General features: G+C 51.0%; 1 protein-coding gene across 1 annotated transcript in view; it reads left to right on the top strand.

The window, feature by feature from the left end:
- The window catches only part of KCNQ3 (potassium voltage-gated channel subfamily Q member 3), a 127,320-nt gene that overhangs the window by 72,299 nt on the left and 37,789 nt on the right, over nucleotides 1-17,232 (top strand). Inside the window, exons 3-8 of the mRNA XM_027132063.1 lie at nucleotides 1,355-1,481; nucleotides 5,417-5,589; nucleotides 10,620-10,775; nucleotides 11,844-11,954; nucleotides 13,668-13,763; nucleotides 14,665-14,763. Coding sequence (XP_026987864.1) covers nucleotides 1,355-1,481; nucleotides 5,417-5,589; nucleotides 10,620-10,775; nucleotides 11,844-11,954; nucleotides 13,668-13,763; nucleotides 14,665-14,763 — 762 coding nt within the window. The remainder of the gene's footprint in view (nucleotides 1-1,354; nucleotides 1,482-5,416; nucleotides 5,590-10,619; nucleotides 10,776-11,843; nucleotides 11,955-13,667; nucleotides 13,764-14,664; nucleotides 14,764-17,232) is intronic.

Raw genomic sequence — 17,232 nt, 5'->3', positions numbered from 1 at the left:
AACAAGGTCAACACAAACACCAATACCCACTGGTTAAATGATAAAATACAGCTTCCCAACCCTCTGACAGTAACACAAAGGCATGTTTCGTCCCAACCCTTCCTCTGCTTTTCCTCCCTAAACCCTGAGGATCTCTTCCTTCAAGGCCAAGCAACAAATCCCGTTTCTTCATGAGCACTCCAGGACCTCCCTTCTGGGCCTCTGCCTGTTTTTACTCTCCAGTCTGTATCCCGTGGTGCGGCAGAGCAGTTAGAATTCTCGGGCAAGTTACCTAACACCCCGACTCAGTCTCCTCCCACCCTCACCTAAAAGATGTAGCAGTGTACGGTGAGGGGCACACGCCGATAGGCTGGTGCAGCCTCCACACCCGGCCAGGAGGAGGCTCCCAGGAAGGGCTGGATCCTTCTCCAGCTGGCCTTTTGAATGACCACGCCTTCCTGGATTAGGATCAACCCACCTCTCTAGGGTGAGGCCCCACCCCCTGCACAGGGAAGGGATGCCAGCCCCCAATCAGGGTTTACGAAATAGCAGAACCTTTGCCTCCCACTGAGCTAACCACGTGTCCGTGGTGCCGGAATCAGCAGGTTCCTTCCAAGGGCAGGTGTTGACAGTCTACAGGGCAGATCTGAAGCTAAGACCTGAGCAGATGACTCCTGGGAAGCCATCCAGTTCCAGGAACTAAGTTTCGAGGATTGCTGCAGCTCCCCAAGGGCCCCAGGGAGGTCACCAAGCAGTGGGGGTGAAGGTGTCTCCATCTGACTCACAAAGGAGGCTCAGCAGGGAAGATGCAAACCCGCTGTCCTGGGAGACGCCATAGCATGGTCCTGACGGGCTCAGAGCCTGATCACCTGCCTGGGATTCCTTCTTTGCCACTTTTGGCCTTGAGACATTTGTTCAGCCACTCCTTGCCCAGCCTGGGTTTTTCAAAATACAAGATGAGGGTCATATTATAAAATACTTCCGGTGGTGCCTGGCCCAGGAGCTGTGCTCAGTAACCGTTGGCCACGATTAGCAATACCAGGGACCAGACACCGGCTGGGCAATATCATTGATTCCTCTTCTTCCAACCCAACTGAACTTCTTGGAGGCTTTTAGTACATTAAAGGGATTTTTTTTAAATGATCCATTAGAACAAAAACATAGAAAAAAGGCTTAATGTTAGAGACAGTTAGCACATCAGAGTGAAGACAGGAACTGCCCCAAACTGAATGGAGGTGATCAGCCTGTCCTACCCGCTCTACCACCAAACCAGCAACAACAGAAATCCAGCTCTTCAGAACTTACGGACAGAAATCCCTAGTTCTGGACAACCGGGTCCCGGTTAATGTGTCTCTCCACATGTGCTTCAACGCAGGAAACATTTGCTATTTTCATCTTCGGAGCCGAGTTTGCTTTGAGGATCTGGGCTGCTGGGTGTTGCTGCCGATACAAAGGCTGGCGGGGACGACTGAAGTTTGCCAGGAAGCCCTTGTGCATGTTGGGTAAGCCCTGACCCCGAGCCCGGGGGTGCCTCATCCCCTTCTTTTGGTGCATTATTTCTCTGAGGCAATTTTAAGCAGACGCTGTTCTTCTGGGAAACCATGCAGCATCGTGGGGGCCCGCCCCGCCTCTGACCCTCCCTTCAATCCTCCAGCAGGTGGAATTCCTGCCCCCATGGCTTCTCTTTATAATGAGTCCACAGGGCAGGAATTCTTAAGGAGGGTGGGAGACACTCTTGGCATTTGGGTCGTGAAGGAGCCACAGCTCGTTGCAGGATGTGGGGCAACCCCAGTCCCTGGAGTAGTATCACCCCAGTCACCGTGACAGCCAAACTGCCCGTGCAGTTCGACTGGCCCCGGTGGGGATGGGAGGCGTGACACCATTGCTGGTTGAGAATGACCTCTGTAGGGCCGCAGAGGTAATTCTTCCATCCTAACACCCAGTCTGGAAGAATCTAGCACCTCTGACCCCCCTCGCCACCATAATGCTGTGTCCTGACCCACCTTGCTTTGGGGAGGTGTCATGGAGACCCTTCCACCCAGGTGTAGGCATTTTGATAGCAAAGAAGGTGGAAGCTCTCACACACACCTATTGGTGCACCCCACCATGTTCCCGTCTGAAGGTCCTACTAAAGTCATACAGTGACAGGACGAAATCTACCTGCAGTGATGGTTAGGAGTCTTGGAGCTTTGACTTCCTAGGGATGGTTAAAGTCAGAGGATCATAGAATGTCAGGGCTGGAAGGGACCTTCAAAAGCGTTTGGTTGAAGATGCCCTCCTGTCTGATGCTCCAGCTCCCTTTGCAGCAGCCTTTAAGTGGTCCCCCAGACTCTACTTGCATACCTCCAGTCACAGGGCACTCACCACCTCTCGAGGGTATTCATTCCATCTTAACTCCTCTGACTCTCTTCAGATATTCGAGTTCAGCCATCCTATTCCTCCCCTCCACTCCAGCAGTCTCCTTTCATTGGGAGGGATGTGCTTAGCGGCTTCAACTCCATCTTATAGCCGATTTTCTTAGCATCATAGACCCTCTCCTCTGAGCTGCTGCTTATTCCTCACTCCCCTTTTAAAACGTGACCTGCCAGGACTGGACACAGCCCTGTGGGTACGAATGACCCAGCCAGGGAGGAAGAGCTGGACCCCTCCCCTGTCCTAGGCGCCAAGTTCTCTCCGTGCCTCCTGGCGCTGTGTTGCCGCGTTTGCAGGTTGCCTCACACAAAGGACAGGTACCAACCTCACTGTCGGCTGAAGCCTCTCTTCCTTCTTCCCATTTGCTGCTGAGGTTGGAAATCTGAGGGTTTTGTTTATTGCTTAGAATTTTGAGTGCAAGGAGGGTGGGTGTGTGTAAGCACACGTGCACACGTGCAATTTTGGAGCACTTGGTAGTTACTGATTTTTTTTCACATTTTTTTTCTCTCTTCCTTTGTCCTCTTTCCATGTCTGTCTACCGTGTCTGAGTCCTTTACAGCTGCTATAACAGTACACCACAGACAGCGTAGCTTATAAACAACAGAAATTTATTTCTCACAGTTCTGGAGGCTGGACATCTGAGATTGGGGTGGCAGCATGGCCAGGTTCTGGTGAGAGTCCAGTTCCTAGACAGCTGTCTTCTTTCTGTGTCCTCACATGATGGAAGGCGCAAGGGAGCACGCTGGGGTCTCTTTCATAAGGGTACTAATGCCATGCATGGGGGATCCACCCTCATGACCTAATCACCTCCCAAAGGCCCCACCTCCCAATACCATTACACGGGGGGTTAGGACTCAACATATGAATTTGAAAGGACCCAAACGTTCAGTCCATGGTAGCCCCCAACTTTCCTTCCCCTTCCTCTTTCCTGTCTTTCTTGTAAGTCTTAAGCTGACTTCTTTTTGGGGTGACCTATCCAGTGTGTGTGTGTGTGTGTGTGTTGGCAGGGGGTGGGGGAGATGACTTTGTGATCGACGGTACCCAGATTCAGAGGTTCCTGCCAAGTTAGAGGATGTCATAGCATGTGGAGCCCGGGCCCCTCCGGAACAGGGGCGTTCCCCGTGGAGCTGTCTCCACTATTCCAGGATGGTACCGGAGCTCCAGATCACGTTCCCCTGCCCGCCTTCCTGGAGAGACAAGGCTGGGCCTCAGCCTCCACCATCCTTGCTGGCCTCTTTCCTGATGTCGCTGCATCTTCTGTTCTACTCCTCTCAACTTCTCCCGTAACGTGGCCCCTGTGGGAAATGTTGCTTTTCTCTGTGTGTCTGACAAGAGGCTGGTCATCACGTCCGCACACATCATGGCCTCCTTGCTCGAAGCAGCCTCAGACCCTGCCATTTTGGGCGTGGATGGGTCCCTCTGGGCCAGAATTTGCTGTCCTGTCAGAGTGTCGTAGACTTAAGTCACATTTACCCTGCACCTAGGTTTTGTTTTCTCTTTTACAAACGTGATAAATGGGTATCTTTGCACAGATAGACTGAGAAGCCTGGCCAGGGATATAGACCTATTGGTATCCAGGTGTCTGAGCACTACTTTTTCCCAAGGCGTAGGCACACCTGGGAGGTACTTGGACACGGTGGAAGGAGTGCCAGCTTTTTTGGCAGACGTACCTGGTGTAGATCAAGGAGCCTAATCCAAGCTGGGCGGCAGCACAAACAAAGGTGTAGAGGTGTGAGAGGACACTGTGGGCTCAGCAAACCACACATGCTTCTAGAAGGTTCCCAGGGGCTGGATCACAGAGGGTTTTCAGAAGTTTGGACTTTGCCCAGTGGATAAACATTCCTACAATGTGTTCCCTGGAATCCTGATGCTCTTGCAAAAGAAACAAACAAAAACAGTTCAGACAGGTCAAAATCTTTGGAGAAAGGCTGGACTTCATTGGTAAAATTGAGAGCCACAGGGCCTATTAGCATATTAAAGGCTCTGAGAAGTCCTGCAGTAGCAAAACCTGTTTAATGGAATTTTTTTCAGATTTACTTGATCATGGGATCCTTTTTACTTGCTTAGCCCCCTGCAGTACAGTGGGGGGATAACGGATCCGGGACCTGAGCGGAGGGCATTGAAGGGAATAAGAAAGAGGCCAGGGCCCTCTTTCTTCCATCCTCAGCCATTTAACTTCAGGAGCCAGCTTGGCCCTTTCAGAAGTGCCTCATCCCCTCGGCCTCTGCTTCCACCAGTCACAGCTCTGGTAGACGTTTCTAGGTCACTTCCTGACCAGCAGCATCCCACTTCTGGGGTGGGCCCCATGTTTTCCCACAGTCTACCCCAGGGCCTTCTCTGAAGCTGAGGGAGGTCACAGTCAGTGGAGCTGGTGAGTGTGGGGACGTTACGACCCCCTCAGCCAGCAGGGAACAGGATCTGGTGGACAGATGGCCCAGCTCCCATCTTTCAGAGGGACAGTGGTGGGAGGTGTTCTGCCTACAGCTCAGAGGCTCCAGCAGCAGCCTTGACAACATCCCTTGCACTGGCCTTTTCCCCGCCCCCCTCTCCCCTCACTTCTGCTTCCTGAGATCATTTCTCATTAAATCAGCCACAGCCTCGTCCCTGTCTCAGGGGCTGTTTGCAGGGAAAACCCACAGTAAAGCAGCATCTGAGCTTCAGGCTTCATCTCCACCACCTGGGCAGCCCAGATCCCTTCTCGGCCAGAGAGGGGCCCCCGAGTGCCACCCCCGGAGGGCCTTGGAGCTTCCCTAGGATTTAGAGTGAGCACTGGAGTCCAGCAGGCCTCCTGCATCCAGTCCCAAGTCGGCCACATCCAGCCGCGTGGCCCTAGAAGGGCATTCACGCTCAGAGCTCCTGTCTCCTCACCTGTCACAGGAGAACGCGAATCACGTGCGGTCCACGTCACGCTTTAACGCAGCAGCGTTTAGCTTGTGTTCGTCTGCCGCCGACTGCCTGTGACGGCTCCCGTGCCTTGGCCTGACCTCCTTTCCCCCTCCCCTGCCACCCTCCGTCCTCTCTCCAGACATCTTCGTGCTGATTGCCTCTGTGCCGGTGGTTGCCGTGGGAAACCAGGGCAATGTCCTGGCCACGTCCCTGCGGAGTCTGCGCTTCCTGCAGATACTGCGGATGCTTCGCATGGACCGGAGGGGCGGCACCTGGAAGCTCCTGGGCTCGGCCATCTGCGCCCACAGCAAAGTAAGTGTCGCTGCGAAGAGGCCAGACCGCGCTGGCTTCCTGCCCACCTAGGCCCGTCCATGGCATCTCCTCCCTGACAGCATGCCCAGAGGGTGGTTGTCCTGCCCACTGATGATGACAGTGAAGATGGGGGGAGAAGCAGCAGCAGGAAGGAGAAGCACACACAGGTGTGCCGCAGCCAGCAGACGCAGGTAGACCCGGGCTCAGGTCTCAGCCGCACCAAATGCAAACAACTTTGGCCAAGTCACTCAACCCCCTTTGACCTCAGTTTTCCCTCATTCCTAAAGCAGGGATGATAATGCCTGTACCTCCGGATTGTGGAGAGGATGAAATGAGCCAATGCAAACCAGCATGGGATGGGAGGGAAGGGTTCTGGAATCCGGCAGACTGGTTTGAATCCAGACTCTATTGATGGGACTTTGGAGATTTCCTGTAACCCCTCTGGGTCTTCTCTCCTGCCGTTTATAAAATGGAAATGATAATGCGTTCACCTCAGGGTGAAAAGCCCTTAGAATACACCCAGTTCATTGATGTGGTTCAGTTGCTATTGTTATTACGTAGCCAGAAGCACAGGTGCCTAGAATTTAGTGTTTGATACAGATTAGCTCGCCCCCGGGGTCAGGCACTGTTCTTACCCCATTTCAGTGCTAAGGAAGCAGATCTGGAAAGAGGAAGTGAGCTGCCCACCAGCACAGACCCAGGCCGTCTGGCTTCAGAGCCTGTGCTCAGTGATTTGCTGCTGGTCCTGGTGGCTCTTGCCTCGCCAAGGGAGATGAGAAGCTAGAACGAGTGGAACCTGGCCTGATCTCTCCCAGAGTCCCACGTGCTTGTGCAGGTGTGGAAACCCAGGCAGGCAGAGTCCAGCGTGTCTGGAGCTGTCTCTGTCGTGCTCCCTGTGTTTCTCTCCTATGGTTAGCCCAGACCTTTGGTAGCACTTTGTGTTAACATCCCTGCCTCAGCCGGACCCTGGAGAAATGAAGCAAAAACCTCTGAGTGGCAGGAAAAACCTCACACTCCGAGGCCAGTTCAGGAGAAATCGGAGTGAAGGACCCCTGGGATGGGTGTTCTTCAGGGGATAAAGCCAAAGCTACCTTTGTCACTACAAGAGCCTCTTCTTGTGCCAGGCTTGGTGGGTACAATGGACACGGTTGGTGCCCTGCCCAGGCTACCTTTACCGGGAGGATGTGCTCAGCCCTCAGCTGCTATGAGAGTTAGCCGCTAATATTCCCAGCTGTCCCCTTCTCTGGAGACATACAGGAGCGCAGCCTTGCCCAGGAGCTTATACTGTTCTCATCTTCCTTCCCCCACATGAGGGAAGCACACAGTCGGTGACTGACTGACACAAGTACCTTTCCTGTGTTGGGACCAGCCCTGTGGCGCAGTTCACAGTCCAGAGCTCCCCGTGGGATCAGGCTGAAGGAGGTCCAGCAGAGACCACATCCTTGCTGAGCTCTTGTCTCCTGCCCTGTCTGGTTTCTTTCACTCCCTCTCTCCCGAGACCCTCCCTCAATCATCACATGCACCTGAGTTTCTGTCTCAGGCTCTGCTTCTGGGGAACTGCACCAAAGGCAGTGATCCTGGCGCAAGTTGCCCTTGGGGAGCTCAGAGTTTCCCTTATATGCGTTAACAGCACCATGCCATCCCCACTTGGCAACCCCAGAATGCCTCCACACAGCTAACTCCTGGGTTCTTCCAGCTCAGTGCACACCCAGATATGCCAGCATGTCATCGTAGAATACAGGAGCTCAGGAGTCAGACAGCAGCTCAGTGCAAATCTCAGCTGTGCCGCCTTCCAGCCGTAAGACTTTAAGAACATTGCTCTGTCTTTATACGAGCTTCCCCAGCAGTTAAAATGTGAATCCTTCCAGCGGCTCACATAAGAAAAGGTACATGTAAGTGCCTGGTGAATAGTAAATGCTCATTAATGGTAGCATGGATTATTTCAAACATGCTTTTCTTCATGAACATACAAGTAAATATATACAGAAAATGAAATACAAATTTAAAACACCCGGAGTCTCTCACTGGAGGATGCAGTTTCTTGCCATACATGTGTCATTCCCCATCTGTGCCACTTCTGGCCACAGGCTCGGGGAGGTCAGGGCTTTCTTTTCAGAGTTCTTTCTTCACCCGACCTTCTATTTTGTCTCTTATCAGAGGACTTGTCAGCAATACCTAAACTTGTCTCCATGGAGCTGAGCTGATTCACAGCTCCAGTGGAAATCAGGGCTAAAAGTGGCTGCTTACGGTCCTTGTCCTGTGCTCCCTCAGACTAGAATAGATGACAGTTGGATGTTTGCTATGTAATTCCTGGGAAAAGATGGTCCGCGCCACCGCCAGACCCCACAACTGATGCCAGGCGGGCAGAACTTCAAGTATGTGGCAGGAGACCAAAGGCAGACAAAACAACTGCTTGGCAAGCTCTGTATCCCATCCTTCCCCCAACAGTCCCACTAGACGAGCCTTCAGCCTTTCACTGTGCCGAAGCTGCAGAGCAGTTATAGGGCTGGCCTTCACTTCTGGGGCAGGCAGTGTGTTCAGGAGGTAAGCGCTTACCTGGATTTGAGTCCAGCATTTACTAACTGCAAGAGCTTAGACCAGTTCCTTCTCTGAGCCTGGTGGACAGGCACTTACCAATTCATTTCTTCATTCATTCAGAAAACATGTTCTCTGGGCCAAGTTCCATGCTTGACTCCCCTGGAGACTCAGAGATGAAGAGTGACGGGCCCATACAGGGTTGCACAGGGTTAGACTTTAAAGTTAACGCTCTTACTAAAGTTAGGATCAGCCGGGCTCTGCTTCCAAAACAAATAAGCCCTGGAGTCTCTGACTTAGCACAAAAGATGTGGGTGTCTTCTCACTCACACAGTGTCTCATGTGGGCTGGGTGGTCCTCATCTGTCTTAGAAATGAGCCTTGAGTCACCAAGGCAAGGGAAGGGGAGCCCAGAGCATCCTCTAGAATGGATGTAAGGCAAGAAGTAGCTCCCATCACCCCCCCACATTGGCTGGACCCCAGGCCCTCAGCCCGCACCCGACTGCAGGGGGGCTCAGGCATGTGTTCTGCCACAGAACTGCTGGCGAAAACTGCCTCCAGGCAGAATTGCCTTGAATAGCCTTTGAGATGATTGCAGGGCACAGAGTGGGGACACATTTCACTCCTCAGGGACGACCTTTATACCAGCTCTTAATCCCACCCAGCCAGTGCTTCTGTGTGTGCATGGACAGCTGTTTCTCTGCTTAAGCACCAGGTGAAACTTCTGACTTGCGTTTGGGGGCCAGAGGGTATGAGAAAGCTTAGGCACGCCAGAATCACACCTAACAGAGCAAGAGGGTCATGCTCATACAGCCACTGGGGAAGGACGATCCAATTCGTCTTCTCCTTCTCGAGCCCCCAGCAGGGCAGACACTCACGGAGGGGAAGGACTGGCTGGATTGCCTGCAGCATCTCAGCTAAGCTCTCTCTGCTGTAAACTCACACGAGTGCACTGTGCACGGATGCTGTGGGGAAGGTCAGGCCTCTAAGCAAATGAGCATAAGAAAGTGTTAGAGATTGAAAGTTTGTTTGGAAAATAGTGAAGGCATTGAAAGAAAGCTAGACATGAACCCTAGCTCTAATTGGGGGAGCAAACATCATAATGGAGGTGACGTGAGTCTGAAGATGACTCAGTGCTCTCTGGTTGGTCCCGTGGGGAGGGACAGGGAGGACAGCGGACCAAGGTGAACAAAGGCACAGAAGCAGGCAGAAAGCAGCCCTGTCAGCGCAACGCGATTCACCCATAAAGCCAGCTGACTGGCCGCAGATGGTCAGATAGATGAGCTCCATCCACACGAACAGCTTCATCCTCTGTGATGACTCAGCAGGAATGACGGGCCTAATCTCCAGGCGGTGTTCGCCCATGACTTTGACTTTCTGCTGCCCAACCTACCACAGTAACCACAGCAACCCTTGGGACTGGAATAGAATGAAAGACATAGAAAGCACCTCAGGGCTTGTCATGGTCAGGATGTTTGAAACCTCAGTGGTTTGCCCATCTTTGCCATATCTCTGCACCATCCTTACTGTTCCTCAACGTTTTCCTTTAAATCAGCTTTCTCCTGTTTACGTACATGTCCTAGTCTGTCATGCAGGAATATCCATGAAATAATAGGTTTTAGTGTCATCTATGCTAATGTGTAATATGGTCTAAATCAGTAGGTGACCGCGTCACATAAAAAACACCTGTCTGCATTTGAAGTGTCTGTGGCACTTTTTGGAACTCTCTGGTACAGTCCCTTCATTTTAAAAATGAAGAAACTGGGCTTCCCTGGTGGCGCAGTGGTTGAGAGTCCGCCTGCCGATGCAGGGGACATGGGTTCGTGCCCCAGTCCGGGAAGATCCCACATGCCGCGGAGCGGCTGGGCCCGTGAGCCGTGGCCGCTGAGTCTGCACGTACGGAGCCTGTGCTCCACAACGGGAGAGGCCACAACAGTGAGAGGCCCGCGTACCGCAAAAAAAAAAAAAAAAAAAAGAAAAAATGAAGAAACTGAGGCTGGGGAGGAGGGGTCATTTGCCCAGAGTCACACACAGTCAGTTAGTGGCAGGGCTGGGTCCCTGTCCACAGCTCCGTCCGCTCTGCCAGGATAGCTCCCCATTGCTGTCCGTCCCTGTCCCAGTAGAAACGAGCTTTGTCCTTGCCCTGCCCAGTCCTGGGTAGGATCGGCTCTCCTGAGTCCCGAGCCTTGTCTCAGAGGCAGTGGCCAGTCTCTCCTGCCTTCTTGCCTCTAGGGGAAGGCCCTTGAGCTGTGATATAGAGATCGCAGAAATCTTCCTCTCCTCCTAGAGCTATACACTTGTTCTGTTAATGATGAAAATAATGACCATATTACTGATCCTACTTTACAGTGATGGGAGATGAGGAACAGAGAAAGTAAGTAACTTGCCCATGTCACAGAGCCGGGCAACCTGGACTCCAGCTCCAGTGTGTCTGCTTCCAACCTCCGCCCAGCCTCCACTCGTGACCCCCTCCCTGTCTCCGCTTTGCCCTCCCAGGAGCTCATCACCGCCTGGTACATCGGGTTCCTGACACTCATCCTTTCTTCATTTCTCGTCTACCTGGTTGAGAAGGATGTGCCGGAGGTGGATGCCCAAGGAGAAGAGATGAAAGAGGAGTTTGAGACCTACGCGGATGCCCTTTGGTGGGGTCTGGTGAGTCACCACCTTGAAGGCTGCCCGGTGGGGATTGGCTGTTAGGGACAGAGAGAGATGGAGGGCGTGGCATGGATGCGCTCGGTGGGGCCACTGCCTTCTGCAGCCGCAGGGGAGGGGAGGCCTCCTCCATTTCTGAACCTGCCCCTGGGAGACGCCCCCTGCAGGGTAGGCCCTTGGAAGGGGCTTTCCCATAGTGTTTATAAGAAGTCAGAGCTCTCAACAGTCTGGTCCTACGGTCACTCAGGTACCTTACCTCATTCGTCGTAGGCTGTCATCCGCCAAGCCGTGCTGTACAGACAGACACAGTGGCAGATGTAGATGTGTGTACCCAGACCCTCAAACACACCTAGAGACACACAGCCCCACACCCACAGGACACGTGGCACTAAAGCATTGCTCTAGGCAATTTTACATTTATAAATCTATTTGAAACTGAAATAACTCTTATTAGCCCCCTTTTAAAAATGGGGAAACTGAGGCATGAAGTTGAGTAACTAATTCAAGGACGATCTCTGAGCCAGTTAGTGGTTGACTTGGGATTTGAACTCAGGCATTTGGGTTCTAGAAGCCACACTCTTAACTGGTCTGGAAGCCTGTCTTCCACGTTCATAAGTACATGTGCGCTGATAACCTACACATGTAAACACACACAGGAATATTCAGCTCATACCAGGACAGACACGGGCACAGACCTTAGCCATCACATATACACACAATGCATATGAATACACCCCAAGAGCACATATATTTAGAATCATGGCTGTACACAAAATCGCACATAGGCAGATATACACATGAATGTATATCACATGCACATGTTTGCAATTATTGAAATATTCGTTGACTGATTGACTATAGGGAAGAAATCCTTAACTTAGAAACAGGTGTGGTCTCAAGGCTCCCGTATAAATTCGCTGGTACTTAGCACCATCTCTCCCATGGGAATCTTATTCTAAACAGGAACAGCACCCGGGTCAGCACAAAGGCTTGTAGGTGAAGCTCAGCTGATACATCATTAATTTCCTCTCCCTGGGAAGCCTCATGTCTGAACTCTTCTCTCTTCAGATCACACTGGCCACCATTGGCTACGGAGACAAGACGCCCAAAACGTGGGAAGGCCGTCTGATCGCAGCCACCTTTTCCTTAATCGGCGTCTCCTTTTTCGCCCTTCCAGCGGTGAGTATCTCTGGTGTTCTCCCTAGTGTGATGGGCAGGACCCCTCACCGCTTGGCCCCAGCTCAACTTTCCAGCCTCATCTTCCATCGTCTCGTATCTTGAATTCCAGCTCTATCAACTCAATAACCATCCCCATAGCGTGGTTTCCTGTCTCTCTTCCGTAGGCTGTGCTGATCCCTTTGCCAGGAGTGATCCCCCCAAACACCTACTCCTCTTTCAAGACCCAGTTTCTTTTTTTTTTAATTCTTTTTAATTGCAGTATAGCTGATTTGCAATGCTGTGCCCATCTCTGCTGTACAGCAAAGTGACTCAGTTATACACAGAGACATTCTTTTTTTTAATCTTTTCCATTATGGTTTATCACAGGATATTGAATATAGTTCCCCATGCTGTACCGTAGGACCTTGTTATTTATCCTCAAGACCCAGTTTCAATGCTGCCTTCTTTAGGCTGAGTTAGTCTTTCCCTCCTCTGGGCATAGCTCTTTAAAGGCGTTTCAGACCCCATGCTGGGATTGCACATTTCCAAATCTGCCTGCCCAGAAGACTGTGAGCTCCTGGGGAGCTGAGATTATGTCTTTCACCCACGTATTCCTTGCACGTAGCGGGTCCTTTGTATATGTGAGTTTCCTTCCCTTGCCCTGTCATCTACTGGTTTATATAAAAAATGCATTTCCCTCAAGTATAAGTTTTGACCCCTGATAGAGTAACTTCCCCAAAGCCCAGTGCCCATTAGTGTAATAACAGCAATAATAATAGATAGCATTTGTTGAACATAGTGTGCCCTAGATTCAGGCCAATGGTGTGCTTTACCTACACCATCTCACTTAATCTTTGTGACAACATTAGGAGTTTGGCGCTACATTTATCTCCGTTTTCCAGATGAGAAGACCGAGGCTTAATTGGGTTAGTGAAGTTTCCACAGTCACAGGGCTTTGGGTTGTGGAGCCAGGGACCCAGGTCTGCTCATTCCAAGCCTGGCTCTTAATCACAAAACTTGAAGAGAACCTTCTTGTATAACAAACCCTCTTCCCTGCCCTTCACCTCCCATCCTTTTGTGGCTAACGTTCTTTGACCACTGCAGCCCTACCTGGTCTGTTTTTTTCCTAAGCTGTTTGACCTTGGGCACATGGCCTTTCTGATTCTCAGTTTCCTTATCTGTAACAGGTGAGGGCCAGTGAGGGTGCGACTTGGTCTCTAAATTCTCTCTTGACTTGAAAAGGGTGTGTTCCTACCTGTGTAATTCACATGAGAGTCCGACCTGGAAATCAAAACAGATCACAATTCAGAGGGATTCCAGCCAGACTAAAAGCCTCAAGTGACAATTCAAGCAACTAAAATATTTTTTAAATTCCCTTAATAGTAACTGGGAATCCATTCTGCATCATACTCCTTACTAGGCAGTTCCTATTACATTATCTCACTTTTTTTCCTAACAGAGTTATGCGGCAGGTACCTTTATCCTACTTCCGTGTGGTAGAAAGTGAGATGCAGCAGAGAGGAGGCTGGCCCAGGGTCTCACTGCAGGGAAGTGGCAGAGTCAGGAAGCCCTGGCTTTAAGGCTCCACTTAACCCAGCTCCTACTCGTTGGAAGAGAAAGAAGGGATCTTTCCTCCTCCCCTTGGCTTCAGTGTCGTCCTGCTGCTGGGAGCCGGGCTGGGGCTCTGGGAGAGTCTGGGTGGGGCTGACTTCAGGGCCTGACCTCTCCCTTCAGGGCATCCTGGGGTCCGGGCTGGCGCTCAAGGTGCAGGAGCAACACCGTCAGAAGCACTTTGAGAAAAGGAGGAAGCCCGCTGCTGAGCTCATCCAGGTCTGTCTGCCTGGGGCTGAACTGGAATGGAACTGAGATCCCGCGTAGCTGCCTCTGCTTGTGTGTCTGTGTGTCTGTCTCTGTGTGTGTGTCTGTAGACAGCCAGGCAGCAGTGGGTGTTGGTCTCCTGCCAGCTCTCCATCCTTATCTCTCCCCCAACCGTGGGCTGGGGGTTGGGGACCATCGTGAGAATGGTGGGAGAGGCAGAGTGTTCCCTCTTTCACTTCAGAGAAAGTTCCTGCTTTGTGGTTTTATGGGCCACTGGGAGCGCAGAGAATAGGAAAAGAGAGCGTTCTGCCTCTAGCTGCCTGGGACTGCATGTCTGCGTGACCACCCACGCGTGAACTTGTGTCCAGTTGCAGTGAGGGTCTCTGTGGGTCAGATACAGGATGTTATCCTCCATACTGTAGTTTCTAGGCCAGTGCTGATCTCTGAGTCCACTCTGTCTTCGCAAACCCCAAACCATCACGGTATACAGAAGATCTAGTATATTAGAATCAAAACCTCATCTCCTGGGCTGTCCCTTGCACTGGGAAATGCACAGAAGTGGCACAGAAGACTGTTTGTCTTCCTACCTGTTGGAGAAATCTCAAGGAATCTTGCAACGAGAGTAATCCCTGCTCCTTTCAGGGATCTTCTACCCAGTACCTGCCTCCCCCGTCCACTGTAGTTCACCTCTCCACACCCCACACCATCAATTATAGCTCTGAGATGATGGGGTCAAGGAAGGCTTTCTTCCCATAGGAGCTACAGAAAGCCAAGAATCCGGCTTCTCTGGATATGACCTCACTGCACGTTATACTCTTAGGTGTCAAGGGCTTTCTGTTTTAATGTTGTGGGATTCCATGTGAAAGTTTCGGGTGACACCAGGTCATTCCTGCCCCTCTTTTCTCCTCCCCAGGCCGCCTGGAGGTACTATGCTACCAACCCCAACAGGATTGATCTTGTGGCGACATGGAGGTTCTATGAATCAGTCGTCTCTTTTCCGTTCTTCAGGCAAGTGGCCACTCATCTGAATGCTCAGAGCGTGACTGACCATCCCTCCCGTGGGTCTGTATTTGTGCCTGTTGGCTTCACGGTTTCCCGGAGGACGTCCTTCAGGGCAGTGGTTCCCAATCTGGGCTGCATGTTAGAATCATTAGAGCTTAAAATATCCCAATGCCCAGACCATACCCAGGCAGATTCAATCCGAATCCCCAGGGTTGCAGCCCAGGTATCAGTATTTTTTAAAGCTCCCCAGATGACCCCAGGGTGTCACCCAGCATTTCCAACTAAACAGTGTGGAGTGGCTGAAAAGGGAGGTCGGGCCAGTGTTTGAGCAGATCAGTGGCTGAGGAAGTGAGGATCCAGTGCAATGGGCCACCCTGGCGGTCCTGGAGGCTGCAGCACCTGCCCATGGCCTGCACCGCCAGACCGCTCTGGACAGGGGGACAGGCATGGGGAAGAAGCAGCTGGGGGCCCAGAGATGTGGTTTTGTGTTCTCAGAGGTGGGAGATTAAACGAAAGGCTTCAGGAAAAAAAAAAAAAAAATTAAAACCTCTTCCTATGGCCAGCACCTAAGTTATTTTTTTTATTATTTTTTTAAAAATTTCTTTTGGCCACGCCACACAGCTTATGGGGTCCTAGTTCCCCGACCAGGGATCAAACCCATGCCCCCTGCAGTGGAAGCGCAGAGTCCTAGCCACTGGACCGCCAGGGAAGTCCCTGGCCAGCACCTATGAAAAGGGAGAAGGAAATGAATACTTATTGGATGTCCAGTATGTTCCTGGAATCCAAGTTCACATTTCATTTAATTCTCACCGGCATCCTATGAAATAAGTCAGAGGTTCTCAAATGTCAGGGTGCGTTAAAATCAGTGGGGGACTGTAAACACCAGCTCCTGCATCCACCGTCAGCAATTTCAGTGGCGTCAGAGTAGCTAAAGCACCTTGCATAGGCGCCCCTGTTGATTCCAACACAGTGGCCCATGGTGCATCCTTGGAGACAGGCGGGGTGGTCGGTATCACCAGGCTCCTCTCGTGGATGAGCCAGCTGGGGCTCAGGAACTTTGGTCATTTTGGCCAGTGCCAGCCACATCTAGAGGCCCCCAAAGCCCATGATCTTTTCACTACTTGGGCTTCTGAAATAGACCGCACCTTGCCAGGTTTTGTTTTTTAATTTTTGAATTTTATTTTATTTATTTTTTTATACAGCAGGTCCTTATTAGTCATAAATTTTATACACATCAGTGTATACATGTCAATCCCAATCGCCCAATTCATCACACCACCACCACCCCGCCTCTTTCCCCCCTTGGTGTCCATACGTTTGTTCTCTACATCTGTGTCTGTATTTCTGCCCTGCAAACTGGTTCATCTGTACCATTTGTCTAGGTTCCACATATACACATTAATATATGATATTTGTTCTTCTCTTTCTGACTTACTTCACTCTGTATAACAGTCTCTAGATCCATCCACGTCTCTACAAATGACCCAATTTCGTTCCTTTTTATGGCTGAGTAATATTCCATAGTATATATGTACCACATCTTCTTTATCCATTCGTCTGTCGATGGGCATTTAGGTTGCTTCCATGACCTGGCTATTGTAAATAGTGCTGCAATGAACATTGGGGTGCATGTGTCTTTTTGAATTATGGTTTTCTCTGGGCATATGCCCAGTAGTGGGATTGCTGGGTCATATGGTAATTCTATTTTTAGTTTTTTTAAGGAACTTCCATACTGTTCTCCATAGTGGCTGTATCAGTTTACATTCCCACCAACAGTGCCAGAGGGTTCCCTTTCCTCCACACCCTCTCCAGCATTTGCTGTTTGTAGATCTGGCGATGCCCATTCTAACCAGTGTGAAGTGATACCTCGTTGTAGTTTTGATTTCCATTTCTCTCATAATTAGTGATGCTGAGCATCTTTTCATGTGCCTCTTGGCCATCTGTATGTCTTCTTTGGAGAGATGTCTATTTAGGTCTTCTGCCCATTTTTGGATTAGATTGTATGTTTCTTTAATACTGAGCTGCATGAGCTGTTTATATATTTTGGAGATTAATCCTTTGTCTGTTGATTCGTTTGCAAATATTTTCTCCCATTCTGAGGGTTGCCTTTTCATATTTTTTCTTGTGCCCTACCCAGGTACGTGGGGAGTTCCTTGCCTTTTAGGAGGTCTGAGGTCTTCTGCCAGCGCTCAGTGGGTGTTCTGTAGGAGAGTTCCACGTGTAGATGTATTTCTGATGTATCTGTGGGGAGGAAGGTGATCCCCGCATCTTACTCTTCCGCCATCTTCTCCGACTGCCGAGAAATCATAAAGGGGCTTTTCTGGCACAAGGTGGCCATCCCTGGTTTCACATCCACATGATCTCAGGCACAAACCTCCTTGTTTTTCCATTTTGTCTTTAAGTTACTTGTTGAAACAACTGGCCCGTGGTCCCAAGGACTGTCCGGCTTCGGCTGGTGGGGCCCCCCCCAGAGCCGGCA

This window comes from Aethalodelphis obliquidens, unplaced genomic scaffold (genome assembly GCF_003676395.1).
Source record: "Aethalodelphis obliquidens isolate GAN/ISIS:26980383/991018 unplaced genomic scaffold, ASM367639v1 scaffold41, whole genome shotgun sequence".
NCBI lineage: Eukaryota > Metazoa > Chordata > Mammalia > Artiodactyla > Delphinidae > Aethalodelphis > Aethalodelphis obliquidens.
The sequence above is the reverse complement of the archived record's forward strand: the minus strand, read 5'-3'. Positions and strand labels throughout refer to the sequence as shown.